Genomic DNA, 25,195 nt, shown 5'->3' with positions numbered 1-25,195 from the left:
GGGCAGGCTCTTGCCCGAGTTAGGCCCTGCAATGGATGCCACAAGAGGCAGCAGGGAGAGAGGCTTGCTCCCACTTTTATGAACTGCCCAGAGGCGGCCAGGCCCACCTGGGCAGGGCAGTGTGCTGGTGGGTGGGGCTGGGAAGAGGCGGAGGGCACAGTGACCAAGTGGGACTGGGACTGAGGGCGCTCTCACCACACTGCAGGGTGCACTGTGGAATGGTGAGTGCTGTGTGAATCCCACCTCAATACCAGCAAAACAAAACCAGCAAGAGTGATACAGGTAACAAAAAAACTGGTGTTTGTGGAGGGCTCGGGGTGCGAACTTTCTCATGCTAACCCTAGGGGGAGCTTCCGCAGCCCTCCCTGTGTTACAGATGAAGACACGAAGGCTAGACAGGAGAGGTCACCTGGGTGAGGCCACAGGGCTGGAAAGCAGAGGAGTCAGGATTTGACCTCCAGGATGCATGCATGTCCTTACACACACACACACACACAGTGTATATGGATCCTAACACACTTTTTGCATTTTAACCTCTCTGAAATGGAGTCACACCCAGAACCAAAGGTGTCTTAGACTGGGTGAAGCCCATTGCAAAAACCGCACTGGAAACCCCGGTGACGCATCTGGCGTGGGGCAGGCTCCAAACAGGCGAAACGGTGATTCCTAACACTGCCGGCCCACCTGTCAAATCACACCGGTCTCTGTTTTGTGTTTTCGTTGTAGTTATTTTTAGTTATTTTTTTGAGACAGGGTCTTGCTAAGTTGCTGAGTTGCTGAGTAATTCGCGATCCTCCTGCCTCAGCCTCTTGAGCTGCTGGGATTACAGGCGTGCCCACAGCGCCAGCCTGGCTCACTCACTGATTCCCAGCTGCTTGGCCTGGGGAGGCTGCGCAGGGCGGAGATGGTGTGCAACCAGCCTTGAAGTTACTAGGCCTGTAGGGTGACCTGCTTTCCCTGACCTGGTGGGCTGGCAGCCCTGCTGTCTGCACTGGGCAGAAGGGACACTGCAGCTCAGAGGGCTGGGGCCTGTCCGCAGGGGCAGCGGCACCCCGCCCCGCACCTGGCCAGCGCAGCCTGCAGTTCCTCCTCCTTGCGGCCCAGCTGGGCCCGCAGCTCCTCTGCACGCTGCTGCTGCTCCGCCATCTGCTCCTGCAGCTCGGAGCTCTCCCCGTCCAGCCTCCGCTTCAGCTTTTCCAGCTCCTGGCGGCCCTTCTCCTCCTTCCGCAGGCGGTCTGCAGGCGGGAGATGGGGCCATGTACGGGGCGCCAGACCCAGGTGGCCACAGGCCAAGTCGCGCTCTGCATGGCCCCTCCTCCCAGGCTCCCCATCTCAGGGACCACTTCAGACCCCAGCCAGACCCCAGGCTCCGAGTTCTTTCACTCCCGCCTGGCCTCTGACAAGCCCGGCCTCCCCCTGGCCTTGCCCCAGGGCCGCAGCCCTGCCACCTCCTTGTGACCTCCTTATTGAAAGCTGGCAGCAAGGGCAGAGGGGCAGCATGGCTGAAGCAGACAGAGGACAGTCAGGTGGAGAGAATGGGAGCAGCCAACCTCCCCCCAACCCCCAGGAGGTAGCGAGAGACGGATCTGAGATGCAGAGGAACGTGGGCACTGGGACACGCCCTCTGTCCTGGGTGAAGCGGCCGCAGGGCCCCTCAGAGCATGCGCGGCTCTCAGTCCCCGACGTTGTGCGTGGCGCTCACCCTCCATGTCTGCGATAGTGGCCTCGTATTTGAGACGGAGCTTGTTGAGGCTCTTGACCTTCTCCTCCTCCTCGGCCGCCTGGGAGGAGAACTCGGACAGGCGCTCTTCCAGCAGCCGCCGCTCCTGAGGGGCGTTGGGAGGCGGGTGGTCAGGAGCTGGGCCAGTCGCACAGGTGCCTCACCCGTGGCTTCTCGAATCCTCACCCTTCCCGATCCTGTTCCTGCCCCTGCTCTCCTTCCCCCATTGCCGGGGCCGGTGGGCCTGTCTACCCCACGAGTTCACAGCTGTGAGTTGCAGGGCAGTGACTGTCCATTCCACTCAGGGACACTGAGGCTGGGTCCAGCCATCCCTAACATGAACATGGCAGCCACAGAGGCCCAGTCCATGGGCTGCACTGGTGTGTGAGTTCGGGGTCCTTGTGCTACTCAAGGATGGTTCATGGACCAGCAGCAGCTGGCCAGGAATGCAGAGACTCTGTGCCACCCATGACCAGCTGGACCAGGGCCTGCATTTTAATGAGCTCCTGGCCTGACTCCTGTGCACCTTGGAGTTTGAGAAAGGAGGGCTGGGTGGGGGTGTCCCAAGCCCTGTGTGGTTCTGGAAGTGCATGAAATGGGCTGGCACCATCCTAAAAAAGAATGGGATGTAGCTCAGGGTGGAGTTATTGCTTGGCACGCATGCGCCAGGTCCATCCCCAGCTCTGGGGGCGGGGGGGGGGGGGGGGTAGAGTATTAATCCAGAATAGAAAACATCGGAGCCTGTGCGGTAGTCAGCTGACTCCCTATGGCAGGGCTGCACACCTATGCCCCTGGAGCCCCTGGCCGTGCTGCTCTGCAAGTCAGTGGAACCTAATTCCCGCCCCAGCCAGACTGGGTTTGGCCATGCGACTTGCTCTAGCCGGAGAGCTGGTGGGTGAAAGCACATGGCAGATTTGAAAGTGCGGTGAGGTATGACCTGACCTGGCCTCTGTCCTACCCCACACCATGAGAAGAGAAAGCCCAGGTTGCTGCTGGTCCCCTGTGCCCCTCAGCCTGGGACTGAGCCAAGCCCCCCCCCAGGGACTCATGGGAAAAGGCTCCTGTGGTAGCTGCTGAGATCTGAAGGGCTGTTTAATCACAGAGCATGAAGGCAGCAAAGCCCAACGCAGGCAGCAAGCAGGAGGTGGCCCCATGAGCTTGTGACTCCCTTATAAACATGTGGTCTCAACAACATAAGCAGAGATTCCACATCTGCTGACTTTCCCTTGCTGCTCTTCCTTAAACAACACAGCACGCCAATGATTTACACAGCGTTTGCTTCTGTTATTGCGCTGGGGGTGGTCCCAGGGCGCCCACCACTGAGCCACATCCCCAGCCCTTTATATTTTTGATTTTGAGATAAGGTCTGGCTAAGCTGCTTAGGGCCTCACTAAGCTGCTGAGGCTGGCTTTGAACTTGAGATCCTCCTGCCTCAGCCTCATAGTCACTGGGAGTACAGGCGTGCGCCACCACAGCCAGCAGCATTCGCATCCCGTTAGGTCCTGTACGCCATCGAGAGATAGATGGTTTACAGTGTAGAAGAAGCACGTTTCTCTGAAGCTGTTTGGTTTTTGTTTTGGGGTGTCCAGAAGCTCATTCCACCACCTGGATCCCGATTCTTCATCCCTGTCACCTGGCAGACACACCCGCCAATGCCCACCCCCACCCCCGCTCCCAGGGCCCCACCTTGCTCAGCTTGGCATTCTGATCCTCCAAGAGCAGAAGATCCTCCTCAAATTTCTTCAGCTTTGCCTCTGTGGTCACCTTCTCCAGCTGCAGCTTCTGCCGTGCCCCCTCTTCAGCCTCCAGGTGGGTCTCTAGCTCCTGGAGGGGGAGGAGGGAGAAGGGAGTAGCCAGGGGCCTGGAGGAGAACAGGGCAGGGACCCCACAGACCTCTGGGGCTTGTGGTGCAGACAGGTCCATACCCAGGCGGCACCGGGCAGGACGGGCATCACTGGTTTGGCAAGCACGTCCAGTGCCTGGGGTGCCCAGGTGCTGCGCTGAGCCCTGTGAGGGATAAACTCCCTGTCCCTGGGGAAATCACATTCGCGCGTGTGCACTTGAAGATGCAGATCGAGAACAGCGAACATAATAAATACACAAATCATCTAGATGGGTCCTGGCCACCATGGCAGAGATCGGCATCCTGTGCGGCCTGGCCACTGGCAAAGTGGGGAGGGCCCCAGTGGCCTCCTCTTCCCTCTGCCTGGCCAGTCTCGCCTTCTGTGAGGGCACTGTGTCTGCCTAACCCTGAGAGGATGCGTCCGTCCCCTGCCAACCCATGAAATGTTTCTAAGAAGCAAGACTCGGTCCCGTGGCAGCCGGGGCCTCCTCCGCCTGTTGCTACCTGCCCATCTGCGGAGCCCCTGCTGATAAACTCTGCTTGAGCACCACCTCCTTGGTCTGCTCTCTGATGCCCTCAAGCTCTATTTGTGACTGATGAGCAGCTGTCAATCTCGTCTGTCCCTGCAATCTGTCAGGTGCCATGTGTTCAGTGGTCCCGGTAACTCTAGGGTACAACCCCTCCCCCGGCAAGGGGCTGAAGACGAGGTGGTGCAAACACCACAGAGCTCTTGAAAGGTGGCCACTGCGACTGGGGGACCACATTTTCTACTTTATTTATTTGAAACTTAAGACTAGACACTCAGTTAATGGAAAACTTTTAAGTGTGTTTGGAACAACCCGGGTATGTGAATCTACTTTTTTAAACCATAGATGATAGGAAAGTTAAGTATAGATCAAATGTTGCCAATGAAAATGTAGCATCCAAATTGAGATATGCCTTAAGTGAAAAGCACACTAATTCTGAAGGGGAACCACAGAAGTGAAGCTGCCTGTGAACGCAGCAGCACGGAGGCAGAGGGAGCCAGGAGGTGGAAAGAGGCAGAGTACTGAGGATATCACTTGACTGCCTGGATCCAGCCATACCTAAAGCTTACGTGTTTTACAGTCTCCCATTATTTAAACGAATGTATACACACGCCTGTATTTTTTTAGCTTAAGTCAGCCAGAGCTGACTTTTCTGTTAATTCATGGTCCAAAGAAACATGATATATAGAAGCAAAGGCGACTGGGGTAGAAAGCATGCAGTCCAGGAAGGAGGCCTGGTGGGCAGTAGGGGCCAGACCTGGATGTGCTGCTGCAGCCTCTTCTTCTCCGTCTGTAGCTGCCGGCTGCACTCCTCCTCCTCGCCCACGCGTGCCTCGAGCTCCGACACCACCAGCTCCAGCTCCTGCTTTCGGGCTGCCAGCCGCCCCCGCGTCTCCTCCGCCTCAGCACACAGTTCTGCCTCTGCTCGCAACTGCTCCGCCAGGCGGGTTCGCTCCTCCTCCAGCTGGGGAGCGGCGGGAGGTCAGTGGTCAGCAGGCAGGGCTCCCGGGGTGGCCCTTCATGGAGTGCCGAGACCTTCCTGTCACCTAACTTGCTTTGCTCTGGAGGCCTTGCGGGCAGGAGAGGGAGGGAGGCCCCTCCTCAGGTCCCCATCTCAGAAAGACTCCACATCCTCCCAATGCGTGGGAGACCACACATCTCCCTCTTCTTCACCTCCAACTGCCCATCAGTCCCCTCCTGTCCTAGGTCCTGCCCTGGCCCCTCCTTCCTGGCCCCACAGTCCAGCAGGCTCAGATCTCATCCTCTTGTTCCTGGATCTTTTCCCTTCAGCTCCCTCCTGGGACTCCGAGCCAGTCTCTTCCCTTCTGGTACAAGTTCCAGCTAAGCCAGCGAAGGCTTTCTCTCGCTTTGCATTTCATTTACTACAACTAACTCTGCCCAGAAACCCAACCAAATTAATTCAGAAAAAGCCAACAGAGCCCGGCGCGGTGGCGCACGCCTGTAATCCCAGCCACTCAGGAGGCTGAGGCAGGAGGATCACGAACTCAAAGCTCAGCCTCAACTACTTATCGAGGAGCTAAGCAACTTGGAGAGTCCCTGTCTCTAGAAATAAAATACAAAAAAGGACTGGGGATGTGACTCAGTGGTTGAATGCCCCTGGGTTCAATCCCTGGTACAATCAATCAATCAACAGAAGAATATGCCAGAATCATTTTACCATAATAAACATGCTGGAAAGAGTTATAAAGTCCACCACCTGTATACTGACCTCCCATCCCACCGCCGGGCTCCCAGAGCACCGGGCTCTGCAGGACCCCGCAACCCCAACCCGGCGCATACAGTGGTTCGGCCCCCAGGGTGCGGCTCAGTGCCTCGGGCCAGCCCCGCACAGGCCAACTCGCTGTTCGCGCCCCACAGTTCTCCTTGCAGCCCCGCCCCTGCACATAGCGGGTCGAGCAGAAGCTCCGCCCCAACACCCCGCCGACGTCCCGTCGCCCTCTTGACCCCACCCCTGGCGGCCCCGCCCCTCACCTGCGCCACTCGGCCCTGGAGCTCCCCCACTTCCCGAGCGCTCTGTTGCTGCAGCTCCTGCACTTTCTGCAGCTCCTGGGCTCGAGCCTGCAGCACCTCGTCCTGCCGCGTCACCTGCAGTAGTGGCTTCACCTACGGAGCGGTGAGGATGGTGGGAAGTGGGAGGCCGCCTGGCCCAGGGGCTACGCGTTCCTGGTGGGGCGGGAATCCCCCCTTCCTTCTGGGCTGTCTAACAGCCCCTCCTTCACAGGGTGCTCAAACGGAACGAGTTCGAGTTCCCCGTTGGAAAGGGCCTAAAACAGTGACGGGAACAGGCTCCACTACGCGCATTAACGCTGTGGCCCCTGCTCCTCGGCACAGGGTCGGAAGCCCAAAATCCAGAGTAGGAGATGCGCTTTACTTTGCCTGATGCAGGCGGGAGACAGGTGCAGGGCCTGCGCCCCGAAACTGCCACCAGAGTCTCTCCAAACTGCCCCTCCTCCTTGCTAAGTGGGATGCACTCTCGCAATTCTGGTTCTCTTGTTTTCTATTCAGTTTTACACAGCTGTGTTTGATTCCTTCCCACTGTCCCGGATTAAAATCTCATTGAAAACCCTGGACAACACGCTCAGGTGGGCTCCTTCTGAGAGCAATAACTTTGGCCCTGGATCCAACTGTACCTGAAGCTTCCCTGTTCATCCATGTTTATTCATGTTGGCTTGAATCAGATTTTTTGTCACTTGCTACTTAAAAAATCCTGGGTTACAAAGGTCGAATTGATTTTAGGGATACAGAAATCTGAAGCCTGAATAGAGGAAGTCACCTGTCCAGGTGAACCAAGCCCCAAGAGCCTGTCATCTGGTTGCTCAGCCACCCCCTCCAGCTGCCCTCACCTTGATAAAAAGCCGCCACCACTGCCAGTGTCTCAGCTTGAGGTAGGCTGCGCAGTTCCTCTGCATCACCCTCAGGGCGCTCTGCTGCTGCTGGCGCCTCTGGAAGGCCCTGTGGGGAGACGGGTGAACGGCAGAGGCCCTTTAGCAAGGGGCCCCAGCTCCCACTCGCCCATTATTAAACGCCTTTGGTGTGCGGCCCTGTTCTACTGTAGGTAGCTCTTGTGTTCAGCCTGTTAGTCCTCCTGTCCTCTGCTCTCTGCCCCGCCCCAGAGCCCCTGTAATTCAGGTGCTGTCCTCCCTGACCTAGCTCCTCACCTATCTCCTCCCCATCCTCCCACCCCCCCACTCTCTCCTCCCTGATCTCAGCCCTCCCTGGCTCCCCAGCACCCCCAGCCTGGTGTTTGGGATGTCCTCCTCTGATATTCTCTGAGTCACCTTTGAGGGGGTAGGAGGTTCCCCTGAACGTCCTGCATCCCGACCCATGCCAGGCTCCCGCATCACGGGGCCTTTGCACAGGCTGTCTCTCCTGCTGGGGCCACCTTGCCCTCTGTCCTTCATCCGTCTGGTCATCCCGTGTGACCTAGGGAAGTCTGCCTCACCAGGTCCCCTCGTTGCATGCTGACGACGCCCTGTCAGGGCACATCATGCCACAGACTGGGGCCCTGTGCCTATGTCTCCTGCCCAGATGGGTCCCTGAGGGACTGGCCTGTGCCCCAGGCGTCCCCAGCTCAGTCCTGAGAGTCCTGCACCCTGGGAAACTGGCCCTGGCAGACCAGGATAGTGGGCCGCCACTCTGTCTTCAGCAGCACCTGGCACAGGGTTGGGTCCACAGACCCGAGAAGCCTGGGAACCCTGCAGCTCCCCTGAGCCCTGCCACCATCATGGGGCCCAGACGCTTGGGGTCATCTGGTCAGCCTCCCCCACCCAGCCTGAGCAACAGGTCCTGGAGAAACAGTGTGGCCCACCTGCGGGCCAGGTATCCCCGGGCAGCTGCCTGGAAGGACACGATGATGTCGGTGACCTTCAGGTCCCGCTCCTCTTCCAGCTGGGCCAGGACCCCCGCCCGGAAGAAGATCTTGCTCTGTCCTACGCGGTAGAGGTTGGGGTCCAGTTCTAGGGCCTGGATCTGTGAGGGGTTGGGGGGGTCAACAAGGGGGGAGGGGGAGAGGAGGAGGAGGGTCAGGCAGTGGGCGAGCGGGAGGTCCCAGTCCCCAGTCCTGCCACCTGGGCCGCTGCATTTGGGCAAGTGGGTGGGCACAGCTCCCAGCCTGCCCCTTGCTCACCATTTTCTCACAGGCCTGCTTCCCATCCATGAAGCCCTTGGGGATGGCGTTGGGTGTCAGGATCTCATACCTGCGGTGGGCGGGGAGGGCAGAGGAGCAGAGTTCTAGGCGTTTGGACCAGATTTCTAAGACTGCATAGGAAAGCAGTTGTGCAAGGTAGCCTGTTGCTAATTCTTTTTCATATTGATCACGTGTTCAAATATTTGGATGCACTGGGCTAAATAAGAGAGCTTGTTAAAATTAATCTTGCATGTTTCGTTTACTTTTAAAAATGTGGCCACTAGAAAGTTTTCAGTGTTCCACGCAGCTTACATGGATTTAAAGAGAGACACGGTTCTCTGTGGCTTGCGGGTGCACACTGTTTTGTTACCCTTACTTATGAGACTTTGAGGGTGTTCGCTGAGGCCTATTCCGCTTCACTTTTAAAGCGCAGGCTGCAACACAATGGAGGGAGTTCATGGTCATGCTTCAGGGTCGGTGGTCCCAAGCATCAGCGGGACATGCCCGGGTCCCTTAGCGCTCCATGTGTTTTGCATTGGGAGCAACTGAGAGGGGTACTGTTCTCCCATTTCACAGAGGAGGACACTGAGGCTCAAAGTGTGTCCCTGGCCCCAACTGCCCCGCTTCAGAAGTAGCGATGGGGGGAGGGGACTGTAGCCGCGGTGGCTTCCAGACCCGCGCCCCACTCTCCCCTCTGCCGGACCCAGTCCCGCTCACCGCTGCCGGAACTCCTGGAAGAGGATGCGGTTGGGGAAGCCCTGGCGACAAATGCGGATGCCCTCCAGGACGCCATTGCAGCGCAGCTGGTCCAGCACCAGCCTTGGCTCCAGCTTCCCGGCCTGCGGAGAGGGAGCCAGACCCACGGTCGGCGGCGGCCACAAGGGGGCGTCATGCCCGGGCGGAACCAGCGGGCGGCGGGTGGAAAACCAGGGCACTGATCCAGGGAGTGGAAGCCGCCAGTTCAAAGTCGCACAGGCAGTCGGAGTGGCCCGGGCCTCATGTGGCTATGGCCAAGTACAGTGCCCGGGCCTTTACCCCGCTGGGCCATCCTGCCCTTCCTGGGCGGGCTCACTCACCCTCTTCTCGTGGTTGGGGACGATGCAGCGAACAAAGCTGGGGTTGGTGTTGCTGAGCGTGGCCATGAGGCGGCTCAGGGACTCCTTGTAGAGCTGTCCCACCGTCCGGAACATTCCGCGGCGGGGGCGGCCACCTGGTGGGCCGTCCCCAAGGCTGCTCACCTGTTCCAGCCCCACGATGCCCTCCACTGTATGGGGAGGAAACACAGGGAGGGGGAGTCACAGGTCAGCTCCGGGGAGCTGGGCTGGCCAAGGCCAGGTGGTCTTACTCTTTGTGGGACCCCGAACTTTATCATCAGAAAAGCCCAGGGCTCACAGCCCATTGGATAGATGGGTAGTTGAGGATCGGAGAGAGGGGAGACTGTGCCCGAGGCCACACGGCTCAGAAGATCCAAATCATGCGGTGTCCACCCTCTCAGCCGGATCTCTGATCCTCTTCTCAAGGATGAGGCTGCTTCCTTGGCCAGTCACAGCTGACGGTGATGGCAGCGGCTGCTCACCTAGTCTTTAGACTTGTAGGGCCTCTACTCTGCCTGGCTCTGCTCAGAGTGGTGCACATACAGCTGCATGTAAGCCTGGGTCATTCCCATTTTACAGAGGAGAAAACTGAGGCCCAGAGAGGGATATGGCGATAGCAACCCCAGTGCAGTTGCATCTCAGGAGCTGGGAACAGCACCACCTTGAAAATGTGATAAGTCCTTGTTCTCACACGGGACCCTGCATCAGGGTGCAATGTTCCCCTTTAAGCCGTTTTTCTAGAAAGGCTCGATTTCACATGACTCTGTGCTCTCTATTGCCACTTGGTGGGGCCACTTCAGCTAGTAACAACCCCTCCCTTCCTTCCTTTTCGTCTCAAGTTCCGTGTAATGACTCACGTGGGGTTCTCAGGACCTGCAGCTGGGCAGAATCTGATGACCTGAGAAACTCAGCCCACCTAAAGGCCATCAGTGGTCAACTGGATAATCCAGCCGTGGCAGGGCCTGGAGTGTGATAGGCCTCGAATATGACCCGTTCCTCCCTGAGTTCAACTCTCTCACCCGACTCTCGCACCTTCAGTCATTTTCAAAATGGTAACTATCATTTATTAAATGCTTAGAGCATAGGGAAGAACAAGGTTCCGTGTTTGAATCCCAGTCCTGCCACTAAGTGGCTGTGTGACTTCAGGCAAGTTTCTTAACCTCGCTGTGCTTCAGTTTCCTCATCTGCATAAGGGGGATAATACTACTAATATCTACCTCACTGGGTTGTTAGGAGGATTCTAGGGGCTGATTATAAGAAGGCTTCATATCATGAACAGCACATGGTAAGTGCTCAAGAAACAGCTAAAAGAACAAAAAATTAAAAATTAAAGGAAAAAAGAAACAGCTGTTGTTACCACACTTGCCCGCAAGGGTTAGTTCCAAGGCTCTGCCGCTGTTAGCAATGGACACAGCTGAGCGGGCCGGCACAGAGGGCAGGGGCGGAGAGACACCTCCGGTAGACAGGAGAGCGGGTGGAGGCTCAAAGCCAGGTTCCCAGCCCAACAGCCCACCCTCCTTGTCCAGCAGCCTCACCCGTCGATGCGCAGGGACACCCACCCCCTGGCGGAGAAGTGTCAGAGCTGTGCCTCCCTGCAGGTCCTGGGGGTGGTGGGGGGAAGGAGCCAAGGAAGGAGAACTGCTGGAGGCCCCCGTGTTCTGGGGAGTGAGAGCAGATGCGGGGATGGGGAGATGGCAGAGAGGGTGGAGAGATGCATGGAGGGAGAGGTGGCATGAAGAAAGAGAGAAGAGGCTCGTTAGTCAGCAGCACAGAGTAGGGCAAGTGGGCACCTGGTGCTGGCCATGAGCTTGTCGAGTCCTGTTCACCTTTGTATCTACCCACTGAGGGCATCGGTGTTGGCCGACGGGAATTGAGCACAAGTGAAGACCCCTTCCTCCCGAGGCCAAGTCCCTATCTGCTCTTAATAGTCTCCCTTTTCCCTGGGCTTCCAGGAAGCTCCAGAACTCACCTGATGCTCCCAGCACACATATCAGTTCAGAGGACAGCCACCTCATCTGCCTTGCCCCTGGGCGGCCAGGATGCAGGGCGCCCAATTCTGTGCGCAAGGCGGCTATAGTAGAGATGAATGCCCGTGTCCCCAGTTCCTTCCCTCCCTCATGTTCATTCCCTTGCCTGTGCCTTGCAGTACTTCAAGTCTGGACTGGCCTCCTAGGTGGTCTTTTAGAACCTGGAGGAAGTAAGATCATGCCAGGTCCCAGCCTAGGTTCAGGAAGCTTTGCAGCCTCCGCTTTCTGTCATGAGTGAGGCACACACAGGATGTGGAAAATGTGGGATCACGGGGGGATTTGTGCGTCCATGAGGGGGACACCCATTTTAAAGAGGAGCAGGGTTTCCATAGCAGACTGTGTTCTGTTACTGATATCAAACACTGCTTTTCAATCTCTGGTGTGAACAATGTGAGACACAAAAATCAAATTCCTCTGGGTGACATCAGCTCACAAGGTCAAGACATTGCATACTCTTTAACTCCAGAAGCAACTTATCTTGCGCATTTTGTTTTCTTGCCTAATCACACGGGCTGGTATTTCTACAGCTACACTTTCAGATCAATAAAAGGTTAAGGCAAATTGACAAATGCTGGAAACCTGAAACCAGGAAAAATCAAAATGCTGCTTCTGCCATTTTATAAAATCATTTCTCAAACCTGTCCTCAGAATAAGGACAGCAGACAAAAGACTTAGTGAAGGTCAGGATCCTGCCATGAAGGCACCAGATGTTGCTGATGATGACCTCAAGCACACGGATGGCCAAGCACTTTCCTTGTTGGTGCAGGAAAGCCCTCACAAACCACGTCTCAGCCTGTGGTTCCTCTGCTCCTCCTTGGGGGATGGCGGGGGACTTTGTAATCAAGCAAAGAGCAAAGACCTGGGTTCTCTTGTTGCTATTAATTCCTTTTTAGTAAAATATCTTTAAGTATTTTAGGAAATATATGTCTAAAGTATTCCTACATATGCTTACAAATTTATCTACAAATACGCTCCTCTCTCTGGTTAGGATATCTATAAACAGCTTGCTCTCCATATCTGCAGGTTCGGCCTTCATGGACTCAACAATCCATGGATTGAAAATATTCAGAAAAGCCTCCTGCATCTCTACTCAATATTTACAGCTTTTTTTTTTTTTTCTTTTTTTTTGGGGGGGGTGTTGTCATTATTCTCTAAAGAATACAGTGTAGTAGCCATTTGTACATCATTTACAGTGTCTAGGGTATTGTAAGTAATCTAGAGATGATTTAAGTACATGGGAAGATATGTGCAGGTTATTTGCAAATAATAAACCATTGTGTGTAAAGGACTTGAACAGTCACTTTGGTACTTGAGGGGGCTGCTGGAACCAAGTCCTAGTGAATACTGAGGGATGGCTGTGCCTATTTCTTTTTCTGATCCCATCGCATAGGCTAGTGTGCTAAAATCAGTGATTGACATCACATCAATCAATAGTAGACATCCCTGTGTTAGCTTCTGATGAAGGGGAGTATTTCACCCTTGAATGGATGCTGGTTGAAGATATCGCCCAATCCACACATCCATCTGTCACTAACTGGAAACCCTATCTGAGCCGTGGACTCTGGGTCTGAGCAGAGAGCTCTGGTTCAGACACTGCTTCCTCATCAAGGTGGCCACCCTGTGGGCTGGGAGAAGGATGTGCAGGCGCCCAGGGACAGGCCCTGGGAAGGCAGTCCTCACCGTCTTTCCAGATCTCGGCCGTGAGCCGGTCAGTGCTCTGGTGAAGCAAGGCTGCGACATTGTCGTTCAGCGGGTCCATGTTCTTCATCAGCCACTCGTTGGCCTTGTAGTCCACCTGGTGAAGCCAGACAGAGGAGGGTGGCTGGTGGCTCAGCAGCTCCCCAGAAGTTAGGCCCCTGAGTCGCCCACAAGGGCCAGAGCGTGGGCGCCGCCTGGTGTCCGCAGTGGGAATAGCACCCCCTGCACCACCCCTCATACCTCCCTGCAGGCCTGCCTGTGCCCTGGGGCTGGAGGCCCAGTCCACCCTCCGCCGGTCCTCCATTGGCTGCCTGTGACTCAACTACCAGCCCACAGGGCGCATCCAGCCTGCGACCTCTTTGTATGACAGTTTTATTGGAATACAGCGTTCTTTTGTATCAGTGGTGGCTTCTTTCATGCTACAACAAAACTGTGTTGTTGCGACACAGGTCATCAGCCCACAAAGCTGACACTATTGCTATGTGGCCCTTTACAGAAAACATCGGCTGACGCTGGAGTTCGATTCAGGTGGGGTGCATTCTGGTGGAAGCTTCCCAGGCCTTCCTCTCCTGGGCTTCCAAGCGGCAGCTGCCCCCTTACATCCTGGTAGCCTGTATTCATCTCTCCTGATAAGGAAGTTCATGAGGACAGAAAGCATACTCAACTTATGTCCCCGGCTTTGCTCAGTACAGAGCTGTGCATACACAAGGCCTTTGCATGGGTTTGCTGAATGACTGAACAAATGCACACAGTTCTTCTGGTGAACTCCTACCCATCCCTCAAAGCCCTGCAAACACCCCTCCTGGAGGAAGTGTTTTGCTGACTTCATTGGAGTCCTTGGGCTTCTTGGCCCCTATCTTGTTTGTGATTAGAAATCAGGTGGTCTCTGCATCCTTCTCACATCTGTAGCCAAGTGGAGATGCCCTGGTACTCCTGCCCACTGGTCCCAAGGCTGTCCCCAGCCCCTTACCTTGCCTGCATAGTGCAGGACACTGAAGTCGGCCTGATCCCGCAGGTGCCTTGGACGCTGGAACTTGGGGTGGCCGCCCTGCTCCTGGGCTACCTTCTCCACAAATGACTTGTCCGTGGCCTTGGGGAACCAGCACTCCTCGTCCAGCAGGGCCAGGAGTCCAGGGGGGTTGGCCTGACCATGGACAGGAGGGGAGAATAAGACAGAGCCCCAAATATTGGCCACTTAGGTTGCTGCTGATTTTTAGGTCCTACAACCAGATGTGACGACAATGGTCAGCCATTCAACTCAGTGCCAAGGCCCTATGGCAGGGCATTCCAGGTCCCTAGCGCCTCCTGGTCGCAGATTCTAAGAAGCAGGCGTGGACACGTCCCCATTGAGCGGAAGGGGTGGCCGCGGGCCCAGGAGCGGGGCAGGGCCCGCGGATGCGGAAGGCGCGGCGGGCCGCGGCTCACCGGGCGCTCGATGAGGTCGATGCAGGGCTGGAGGTCGAGGCCGAAGTCGAGGAAGGTCCAGGGGATGCCCTCGCGCTGGTACTCCTCCTGCTCCAGCACGAACATGGTGTGGTTGAACAGCTGCTGCAGCTTCTCGTTGGTGTAGTTGATGCACAGCTGCTCGAAGGAGTTGAGCTGCAGGGAGGGACCCGTGAGCGGGACGGACGCCCCGAGAGAGAGGCCCGGGCAGGGACCCGGAGAGGAGGGGCGGAGCGCAGCCAGTGCGAGCCACAGACCTGGAAGATCTCGAAGCCGGCGATGTCCAGGATGCCCAGGAACGAGGCACCCTGGCGGGGGCTGCGGTCCAGCGCGCGGTTGAGGCGCAGCACCAGCCAGCGGAAGAGGCGCTCGTAGGTGGCCTTGGCCAGGGCCTCCAGCGCGAAGTCGGCCTGCGGACAGACCGACAGTCCGCCGCACCGTGAGTCCCCGCAGCCCCGGGCGAGGAGACGGTGGTTGGGCTGAGGCGGGGGAGGGCCTGAGTCCTGGCCCGCGAGCTGCACCTGGTAGCTCCCAGGTTAGGACACCCCCAGAAAGCCCCCCATGAAAGAAGCCCTGCTGGTGTGAGGCGGGGCCAAGTCGCCCAGCAGCCCAGCTCCCAGTCCTGCCGCGCCTCCGGTCGCCTCAAGCCGGTTTCTACAGCGGGGTTGAGCCCGAACTCGGGAGCCTACAGCAGGCTGCAATCCCAGCTCCGCCACTTAAAGGCTGTGTGACTTCAGACATGAAAATAAACCTCTCTGTGCCTCAGTTCCTTCATCTGAAGCGGGGGCTGATGGAAGGGCCCCAGCCAACCGTGGAGCGGGTCGGTAGCACTTCCCAGCTCCTGGTCCTGCCCCGCTGGGGCCCTCAGGCCAGGCCGCCTACCTGTTCCTTGCTCTGGGCCTTCTGCACATAATCGCGGCCCACTTTGATGCGGGGTGTGAGCAGGGCGCGGGAGAAGTCCGTCACTCCCAGCCCCAGGAGGCGGCAGAGCTTCTGTGCAGCTGAGGAGAGAGAGGGGAGACCCGTCGGCACCACCCGGCCTCGGGGAGGCAAGGGGCGGGGCGGAGGGCGGGGCCTCCTTCGGGGCGGGCTCGGTGCTAAGTGTGTCCAATCACTGGAGGAGCCAGAAAATTAACAACCCGGCAAAAAAGACCCTGGACGTGAGGCTGGGGCTGGGGCTGGGGCCAGTGGCAGAGCGCTTGCCTAGCACGTGTGAGGCCCTCAGCAACACACATAAATTAATAAATGAAATGAAGTTATAACAAAGTTAAAAAAAAAAAAAAGACTCCGCTGCTCATCACACCCTTGTTCATAACGGAGAACCGGTGAACAACCCAAAGACTGGGGGTGGAAAGGAGGAGCAGGGAGTGGAACCCTCTGATGTCAGCAGAAACACTACATTTATAAATAACTCCTTTTCAAGCCAGGTGCAGGGGTGCACGCCTGTGATTCCAGCAGCTCAGGAGGCTGAGGCAGGAGGACTGCAAGTTCGAGGCCAGCCTCAGCAACTTAGGGAAACCCTGTCTCAAAGTAAAAAGTAGAAAGGTCTGAGGATGTGGCTCAGTGGCAGAACACCCCTGAGTTCAATCCCCAGAACCGCCAAATAAATAATAAGTCCTTTTCATTTCCAAATGTGTTTTACCAAGAAAATAATGGGGGGCTGGGGTTGTGGCTCAGTGGTAGAGCGCTTGCCTAGCACGTGTGAGGCACTGGGTTCAATTCTCAGCACCACATAAAAATAAATAAATAAAATAAAGGTATTGTGTCCACCTACAACAAAAAATATTTTAGAAAAAGAAAAAGAAAGAAAAAAATGGGGGGAGTTATGTTGGGAGATGGTTTATGAACTAGAACAAAATGTGTAAAATGTTGAAATTTTCAATTAATTCTAAATTTACCTAAAATACATTAAAAGTATCATGCAATGTCCATCTTGTTTTTATAGGTAAAAACAGCATGGATAAATGCCTGAACAGCAGTGTCCAGCAGGAGAAGGGTGAGGCTGCATGGGAGGGGAGTTTCTCCTTGAGTTAAACCTGTGATGCAGAAATGTCTTCGGGCCTCTGTCATTTCCATGATGGGAACAGTCACCACACAGGCTCAGCTCCAGAATTAAAGAAAAACACCCGGAAGGAAATGGCATCAAAATGTCAATGGCAATTACGTCTGAGAGGTGAGGATAGGAGGATTTAAATCTCTCCTGAGTGGGCATGCGACTGCAGTTTCTAATTCTTTTTTTTTTTTTTTTTTTTTTAACATGCTGGGGATAGAACTCAGTGTCTCACGTACTAAGCCTGAGCTCTTCGCTGAGCCTTGATTCTGCTGGGTCTCTTTGCATTCCACACAAGGCGTTTCAGAGCTAAAGTAGTAGGCCGTGGAGTACTACGCAGCCATGGGTCCCCAGCCTTGTGGGCCCTGCATCTGCCCAAGCCTTGAGAGTGCTTCTCTGATTTGTTTGCAAATGCAGAAAGCAAAATGCACAGATTTCAAAGGAGACCAGTGACAGAGGTACAGCCCCACCCGCAGACCCCAGATTAAGAATTCTCTGCCTAGTTAGCAACCTCAAAAGTTGTCCCAATGCACTAATAGGAAAAAGCAGGTTTTAAGACAGTTTGTGAGGTCTGACTCCAATTTTATAAAGCAAAAAACTGCATGTGCATGGCACCCCTGCTGTGCTCATGAACAGAGCCCACGCAACACTGGTACTGTTGCGTCCACAGCATGGTGGGGGCCACCCTGCCTCCTCAGAAGCTCTGGGCTGTGCGGCTTGAAAATGAGCCCATAGGACTTTATAACCAGGGCAGAAGTATGACTGTATTTCTGTGACAATCTACATTCACACTGGTACAGATATACAGCAAAGCTCAAAGAGAGAGAGAGATGATTGTAGGCAATTTTCTCTCTTCCTCTGTCTCCTCAGATATTTCTCCTTCCAGCTTGTATTAGAATCTCATAATAAAGAAGCACATATATTTTCAGTTTGGTGAACAAAAGGCATATTGACTATAATTCTGCTTTTGAAAAGGAAAAAAAAAAAAAAGGAAAAAAGGAAAAAAGGACATAAGCAGAGGACAGAGGCCTGGAGGAGATCTGCCAAATGCTAAGGGTGGTTCTCTCAGAGGGGCTGGTGGGCAGGGCGCCCAGCTGATCTATCCTTGTCCTGCTGGGGCTGCTGAAAGGTTCTGCAGAGATCAAGCTTTTTCCAGTGAGAATGGGAGCTAGATGGAACTTTGGCAAAGACCCACAGGGGCCCAAACCCAGCGGTCCCTGGGGGAAGGCTAGGGAGGGCACCCTGGTGGGCAGAGCTCGCGGTGGCAGTACCTGTGTTGTCGGGCATGGTGGCCTGGTCGGTGTTCCGTTCCGACTTGAGAACGATGTTGCCAAACTGGAGGACGGCGGAGACCATCCGCAGCATAGCTGTGGGCGGGAAACCAGAAGTCACCCAACCCCAAGCACCGCAAGAATCGGCCCCTTGAAAACTGAATTTGGAAACCCTAAGGCGAATCATACCACCACCCCTCAACTAAAAACCCGTCTGTGACCCTGGACAGGCCTTTAAAAACGCGAAGGGATCAAGCATGCCGGCTGAGTTTATGTCCGTGGTTTGTTTTATCAGCATTCAGGGTCTGTTCTCTTAGCCCCGTGGTCCGTCCCACAGAAACGAATGGCATGGTCTACAGGGCTATGGAGAGGTTTCCAAAACACTGAGTGAAAAATACCAGGTGCAGAACAAGGTATCGATGGAGAAACGGGAGAAAACAAAGTACCGTCAAATTTTAAGACTTGCACTAGTTACGGTCTGTAGTCACCGCGAGCACTGAATTCGTGAATATGAGGACATGAGCTGAAACTTCTGGTGAAATACCGGGTCTTTCTTTTGGGCCTCTCTGTTCACAACGTTTTCCTCAATCGATCAATAAATCACCTCATGTTTCGTGCGTTTCTCTTAAAGACACCTTATTTAATATAGTACCTTGCAGACCTGGGCACCCTGAGCTCCTGGCGCACAGAGCTGTAATGCACACGCGGATGAAGTTCATCAGACTTGGCATTCACGATGAGGCTCATCGCGGCCTCCGGGCTCTTAGAACGCTAGATGGCACTTCAGCACCGTGCTCGAGGGACATTTTTAGACAGTGAAATCACCGATAAAAAAGCAGAAACACGTGAAGACGTGCTACTAAATATACCTTGAAAGGGCAATGGTTTACCGACAAGCAAGACCGCGGCGCCGCACCTCTCTGGAGTTGACTGTGCTTTGACACAAACTCTGCCCTGTTGCCAGCCGACAGCAAATGCCCACAAAACAGCAGGAGTGTGGATTCGGGGGTTATGAGTGAATCTGGTGAGCAGGTGGGTTTGCAGAGGAAGCCCTGAATGAGGAGGAGGGGTTGTACTGGCTCCTCCTGCAGTTCTAGGGGCCCTTTGGCTGGGGGCCCTTCCTAGAGTAGGTGGGGGGGCCTGCAGTGGGAGGGTGTCCTGGTGTCGGGATTGATGTCCAGATACAGGCATCCTGCATGACAAAGAACTGTCCCCACCCTGGATGACTTCAATGTCCCATGGGACATCTGAGGTCACAATATAAGGGTTTGTGATTTCCTGAGACTATAATTTGCAACTGTTTTACATATAAACACAAAAGTGTTCTGGGTCGGTTTTAAACCAACAGTGGATTTTCCTGGAGGCAGCCACTTTTGCAATCCCAGGGAAGCCTGTGCTTGGCTGAAAACTTTATCAAGATCTGGTCGTCCTTCCAGAACATTCTTACATCCTTCAACAACAGGGCTGGGTACTGAGGCGGTGTCGTGCCATGCAGGCTGTGTCCGCACTTGTTGGACACAGCTACCTGGAAAGGCTACCGATCAACGCAGGGGAGAAGCTACCTCATCTGTTTATTCTGACGGAGACGCGCAGAGGCACTGATTTCATTTGCACCAAGTCCAAGAACAGGGGCGCAGCCCCACACTGCTGGCAGCAGGAGGAGCGGTACACTAGGGGGTGCTGGGCTGGGAAGGGACTTGAGGGGGGCTTCCACAGCGGCACGCCCTTGTGAGAGCCCCCAGGGCTGGACGCTGGCGACCTCGTGCTTTTTCGTCTGTTGCACCCAGCACGAAGCTGGCTTGGAAGAGGAGCCTGTGGGCAGAGGGGAGGGGGTGGCGTGCCTTCTGGGACACTCCTGCCAAAACCGCGAAACTGGCATCTAACCCTGTGGAAACGGACCCACAGTGAGATCGAGCAACCAGTCTCCTCTTCAGAAGTGCCAGGGTCACGCGTGATAAGGGACAGGTCCAGGCTGAAGGCTCTGCTCAGAGATAGGATCCTGAAGGTGACGTGTGATCTGGACTGGGACCCCGGCCTCAGGTCTGAGGACAGATATCAGCCCTGGCCAGCACTGATTTCCTGATGCTGCTCCTGCAGCCTGGCCGAGGGACAGAAGGCACCCTGACTGACATCCTCGGATGGCCCGATGACAGCCCCATCGGGGTCCATGTCCTGATCCCCAGGGTTTCAAACATCAAACAGGACTTTGCACATGGGGTTAAACAAGGGCTCTTGAGATGGGGAGTTGACCTCGAGTTACCTGGTGGCCCTAAGTGCCATCAGCAGGGTCCTGGCAAGGGGGAGGCATGTGAGCAGGGGTGGAGCCACACAGGCTTTGAAGATGGAGGATGGGGCCACAAGCAGAAGAGCAGGGCTTCTGGAAGCTGGAAAGTACAGGGTCCCCTCCTGGAGCCTGCCGGAGGACCAGCCCTGCCACCCCTGACTTCAGGCTCCTGAGACTGTGGACCTCTGGCCTCCTGGACCGTCAGGCGCCGTGTGTGTGGCTCCAGCCACTGTGTTGGCACTTGTGAAGCCTACAAGGGGCCGAGGGGCACCTCGCCCGCACTTCAGTGAATCTGCACCTTGTGAAATGCAGGGTGTGTCCAAACACAAGAAAGAAGTCGCTGCTAAAAAAGGGCTGGGCTTCCGGAGGGAACCAGCTGGAGAGTAGTAACGGCCACGACCTCGGGAGCACCCCAGGACCACCAAACCTCTCCTGTGCACTTTGCTGAACGGCAGGAGGTCCTGGTGAAGTCTGCGGGGCACGCGTCCAAGGGTGTGAAACACACGCTAGCTTTTCTTCTGCTTTGCCACTGAGCCCTGACTCCTTATGGGAACGTCCTTCCCTGCTTCCTATCTATGCTCCAACTGCTCTCTGTATTCAGTAAGCACTCTATAAGCATTTTCACAAGTTGGGGGACAGTTCTTTCCAACTCCCCCATTGCTTCTGGGGTCCCATCTGCACCAGTGCCAGGGTCTGTGGCACCCTGTTCCCAGCCCTCCCGGCCCCTCGGGCCCACCATCCTGTTCCAGCTCTACCAGCCAGGCAGCCTCCTCCCGGCTCCCCCGACACACTCACTCCTGCCCCTGGGCCTTTGCCCAGGCAGCTGCCGCCAGCTAGACGCCATCCCTGAATCCTCTGCACCTGGTATTTTCTGCCCAAGCACAGGACCTCGCCAAGCGCTGCCCCTGGTGGGCCAGATGCTGGCACCCTCTACCCTCCTGCCGGTCCAATTTCAACTCATCTGGGTGCTTCCATGCTGGGCCCCCTGCTGGTCTGAACACCCCACAGGGCAGGGCTCCGTCTGTCTGCAGATTTCTGGCCAAGTCCACCCTGAGCCTAATGAATCAACAGATCAATGACACCGCAGAGAGCTCACTAAATGGGGATGACGATGACCATGCAGTCTGCGGGGTGGCCTCCTGGGCTGTGGGAGGGGCTGAGCTCAGTGGTCTCCAGCTGCCCACTCAGAGATGGGGCCCAGGAATGCTAAGAGGTTTTAGAGGGCCGGGCCGCCTCCCGTCCAGTCCCAGCCCCAGGTCTCTCCTGGGTTGAGGCGTTTAAGAACGCAGGGCTGGCATATCCAGTGGCTCCTGCGGCAGCGACAGGCCAGCAGGCTCCTGACTGCACAGGAAGAGGGACAGGATGAGACGGCCCTGCCTCCTTGGAGGGACTCCCAGGGCCACTTCTGAGGGAACCAGCCTGCAAGGGGCTGAGGGGGACAGTGGGGCCAGGCAGGGGCAGAGCATGAGCTCTGGTGTCAGCCAGCCTGGGGGCAGAGACCCAGGTCTGCAGGAAGGACAGACACAAGGCCTGTGTCCTCCTGTGTGCAATGGGCACAGAGGTGGCTCCTTCAGACCTGCACCCTCCAGGCTGGCAGCACTGGCCACATTTAAATTGAAACTAAATTCAAATTATGTGACATTAAACACAGTTCATAGCACAGTTCCCACACGACACACGGCCCATGGCCAGCCCCATGATCTGGGTCTGCCACCATTTCCACTTTATGGGTGGGAAAATGGAGTCCTCCAAGGGGACACCCCTGGGGCAGGGGCACAGGCAGCGAGGACGGAGCTGTCCTCCAGCTCCACACTGTTCCACCTGAAGACCTGATGCAGGTGTGACAGCAGGTGAGCTCCCAGTGCCTGCAATCTCGCCCAGCAAAATTAGGTGTGTGGGGATGTCTGGAACAATCGGCATCCCCAAATCCAAATGACTCAGGAGAGAAAGAGAAGTTACGGTCCCGCTTCTCAGATGAGGAAACTGAGGCCAGGAAAGATCACTGACAATTGTCACTTGTTCAAGCTCAGGAGGGGCCCTGGGACTGAGAGTCCATGCCCTGGACCCCTGTGTGACGGGCAGCCTCTTCCCTTCCCTGGCCTTAATCCTCCCGGGTGCAGAATGGGGGTGAACCAGCACCCCCAGAAAAGACCATGAGCATCAGCCATCATGCCTAGGAAGGGCCCGGGCAGGAGCCACTGAGTGACGCGACACCACCTCTGTGCTCCTGGGAGTTAGAGGGTCAGGCAAGGGGCTGGTCAGATGCCCCTGCTCCCCACGCAGGCCCAGCATAGGCCCCAGCTCCCGGGAAGCTCAGGCAGCGTGAGTCAATCAAATCAACCAGTGCAAGAATGGACGAGGGCATGACGCAGATCGGCAGGTTGGCAAGGAGACAGACACTGCTCTGGGCCAGCATGTATTCTCTGTCACGTGTGGGTGCCTCCCAGAGCCTGGGCCACCCCATCACAGCACTCGGGCCCCCGGATGGCAGCTCCCACTTTCCACATCTGTCTCCTCCCGGACTGGATGCTCCTGAGGCAAGGCCTGCCCGGGACTCACATGCCCACCCAGCATCGCCAAGGTCTGAGCCGGGGTGTGTTTCTCAAAGTGGTCCCACGGAACCCCAACCTTGAGAAAGGGTTCCACAGTCATAACTGCAGAATAGTCTAGCTTTCTGTCACCTCCTGGGGTAGCACAGTAAAGGTTCAAAAAGCTCCTGGGGAAGCTGTTGAACCCGGCACATCCCAAAATTTAAGTGAGCCAGAAAACCTGTTTGTGGCCCTAGAGCAAGGGCCTGTCAACTTCCCCAGGAGCTAACTTGGGAACCACCCATCTGGGGTGATTCTATAAGTATTAGGGCAACATCGCTCAGGCACCGGACAAAGTCACCTGAAGGAAGACCCACAACCACACTCCACTCTCCCTGGATGCTCTTGGGGGGCAGCTCCAGGAACCAGCCCCATGTGTGCCTGTTCATTTAACTTCTCTCCATGGGAACGTCCAGGAAGATCCTCTGATTCCACCTCGGGACTCAAATCCTGGTTTTCTCACTCTGCCATCCCCCCCACCCCCAGTCCTCTTTTTGGGTCGCTGTGATTATTTTTGCAGGAATATTTTAAAGCATGCCCCAGACCCGGTATCGCTCCACCCTAGTAATGCCTCTTCTTGAATGCATCTCGAAAGGGAAATAAGGATGTGCCCTCCAGACCCGGAAGGTCTGGCCTGAGGAACATGATGCTCACTCCCGAGCATCGGCCACGACCCATCCTGACTTGCTTCCCCGTGGCCTTGAAAATGACCTGTGAGGTCCCTTCAGGAACCTGCGTTTTTGTCAACGGCTTGGCCAGGGTGATGCCCTGAGGGTGTGGCGAGGACTTCCGGGCTGCTGATCACACACAAGCCCTGGCTGGGGATGCCAGGGGCTGGTGACAATGAGCCTGGCTCATGTGAGAGGCTGCCATGGCTCCCTATGTCCCAAGGTCAACCTCTGGGCCTGGCGTACATGGTGCTGAGGACTGGCAGGTAAAGACAGGATGTGATGCAGGGCGAATGGGGACCCTGCTTGATTGGCCCTAAGTACTTTGCACCCATGGGTGACACTGAGGTATCCATCTTCTCTGCAAATGGATCATGGCCTGACTTTGGATTCCACCACAGCTCTGCCTCCTCTTGAATTAAGGTGAGCCCACTTCGCTGACCCTCTGTCTCTTTCTCTATCAGAAGCAAAGTCTATCAAAAGGTGACTGGCTGCACTCCTCACAAGTGAAGCACAAAATAAAGCTGTAATACGATTCCATCTGTCAGCCACACGGGCAAAAGCAAAATGGCTCACCACCGTGGTTGCTGGCACGGATGTGGGGCAAGAGGCACTCCTGGTGTAACCAAAAACTAGCACCTTGGTATGGACGGGGACAAAGTAGTTTCCCTACAGTGAAAGCAAAACACTCACTTAGCTGGGAGGGGGGCAGGGCAGGGATGGAATATGAGAGGCCATGAGTTACAACCCCTGGGCAGGTGACAGGCTCATTCCCTGCTCTCTGCCTGCGTACCTGCCTGACATTTTCCATAATAAAAAGATAAAAGTCTAAATTAATCAGCAAAAAGGAGGAATCGAGGCAGGACACAGGCTACAGCACCAGAGCCTTGAACACACCACTCTGCGTGAAAGAAGCCAGACAAGGGCCACTAGTGGCACCATTTCATTTACACGGGATGCTCAACGCAGGCAAATCCAGAGACAGGAAGTGGGTCTGTGGCTGGTGGGGGCAGGGCAGGAACCTGGGGGGTCGGCAAGGGGGCGAAATGTCTTCTCGGGCTGCTGAAAATGTTCCAGGATGATCAGTGATAGACACACAAGGCTGTGACTGCTAAAGCCACTGAGTTGTACCCTTTAGAGAGATAAATTGTATCTCAAATAAAGCCAGATGAAGTGGTGCACACCTAGGACCCCAGCAACTTGGAAGGATCACAAGTTCAAGGCCAGCCTCAGCAACTTAGCCAGAGGTTGTCTCAAAATAAAAAGCAGAGAAGGATTCAGGGGCAAAGCACCCCTGGGTTCAATCCCCAATACTGCCAAAAAGAAAAATTAAGCCAGATAAAAACAAGACCTCCCCTGTCCTCTTGGACCTCACACTTCACCTCTAAGAACTGATCCTACAGAGCTGCTCACACGGGACAAAAGACCTACTCCGAAAGACTGCACGGCCGATTTCCGACTTCACCTGTTACTCCAATAGCAACGGAAGGGAAATGCCCCAGGTCTGCCTGCCACGGACTGGCTGAAAGAATCATCATTCATCTACCATGAAATGTCACAAGGCTACGAAAAGGTCTGAGGTCCACCTTCATGCACGGAAGCAGAATCCAGCCCCAAACACTCAGGAAGGAGCCCCTGCCACCAGGTGCCATGGCCCCGACAAGCTGGGCCAGCCCACGGCAGAGACTAACCTGTAGTCACCACATCTGAAAGTCCTGGGGACCAGCGGAAGGCCAGGGAGCCAGGCGCCCTCCTAGAACAACCAACTTTAAAACCAGAAGAGAAGCAGCATCCTGTTTTCATCACCCGCACCGCTAACATTAACCTGAGGAAGA

General features: G+C 55.7%; 1 protein-coding gene across 4 annotated transcripts in view; it reads right to left on the bottom strand.

Moving 5' to 3' along the window:
- Window positions 1–25,195, bottom strand: part of MYH14 (myosin heavy chain 14) — a 70,607-nt gene that overhangs the window by 26,676 nt on the left and 18,736 nt on the right. For all 4 annotated transcript variants that reach the window (XM_079117788.1, XM_079117786.1, XM_079117785.1 and 1 more), the window contains 16 exons: window positions 17,821–17,916; window positions 15,382–15,500; window positions 14,757–14,909; window positions 14,482–14,655; window positions 14,027–14,200; window positions 13,039–13,153; window positions 9,314–9,501; window positions 8,955–9,076; window positions 8,238–8,307; window positions 7,920–8,080; window positions 6,955–7,063; window positions 6,083–6,214; window positions 4,848–5,054; window positions 3,407–3,544; window positions 1,703–1,826; window positions 1,064–1,235 (listed from right to left, as the gene is read on the bottom strand). In XM_079117788.1, coding sequence (XP_078973914.1) covers window positions 1,064–1,235; window positions 1,703–1,826; window positions 3,407–3,544; window positions 4,848–5,054; window positions 6,083–6,214; window positions 6,955–7,063; window positions 7,920–8,080; window positions 8,238–8,307; window positions 8,955–9,076; window positions 9,314–9,501; window positions 13,039–13,153; window positions 14,027–14,200; window positions 14,482–14,655; window positions 14,757–14,909; window positions 15,382–15,500; window positions 17,821–17,916 — 2,254 coding nt within the window. The remainder of the gene's footprint in view (window positions 1–1,063; window positions 1,236–1,702; window positions 1,827–3,406; window positions 3,545–4,847; window positions 5,055–6,082; window positions 6,215–6,954; window positions 7,064–7,919; window positions 8,081–8,237; window positions 8,308–8,954; window positions 9,077–9,313; window positions 9,502–13,038; window positions 13,154–14,026; window positions 14,201–14,481; window positions 14,656–14,756; window positions 14,910–15,381; window positions 15,501–17,820; window positions 17,917–25,195) is intronic.

Source organism: Sciurus vulgaris, assembly GCF_902686455.1.
Source record: "Sciurus vulgaris genome assembly, chromosome: 17".
In the NCBI taxonomy this organism is placed as follows: domain Eukaryota; kingdom Metazoa; phylum Chordata; class Mammalia; order Rodentia; family Sciuridae; genus Sciurus; species Sciurus vulgaris.
Note: the sequence above shows the minus strand (reverse complement) of the source record. Positions and strands in the feature narration are given on the sequence as shown.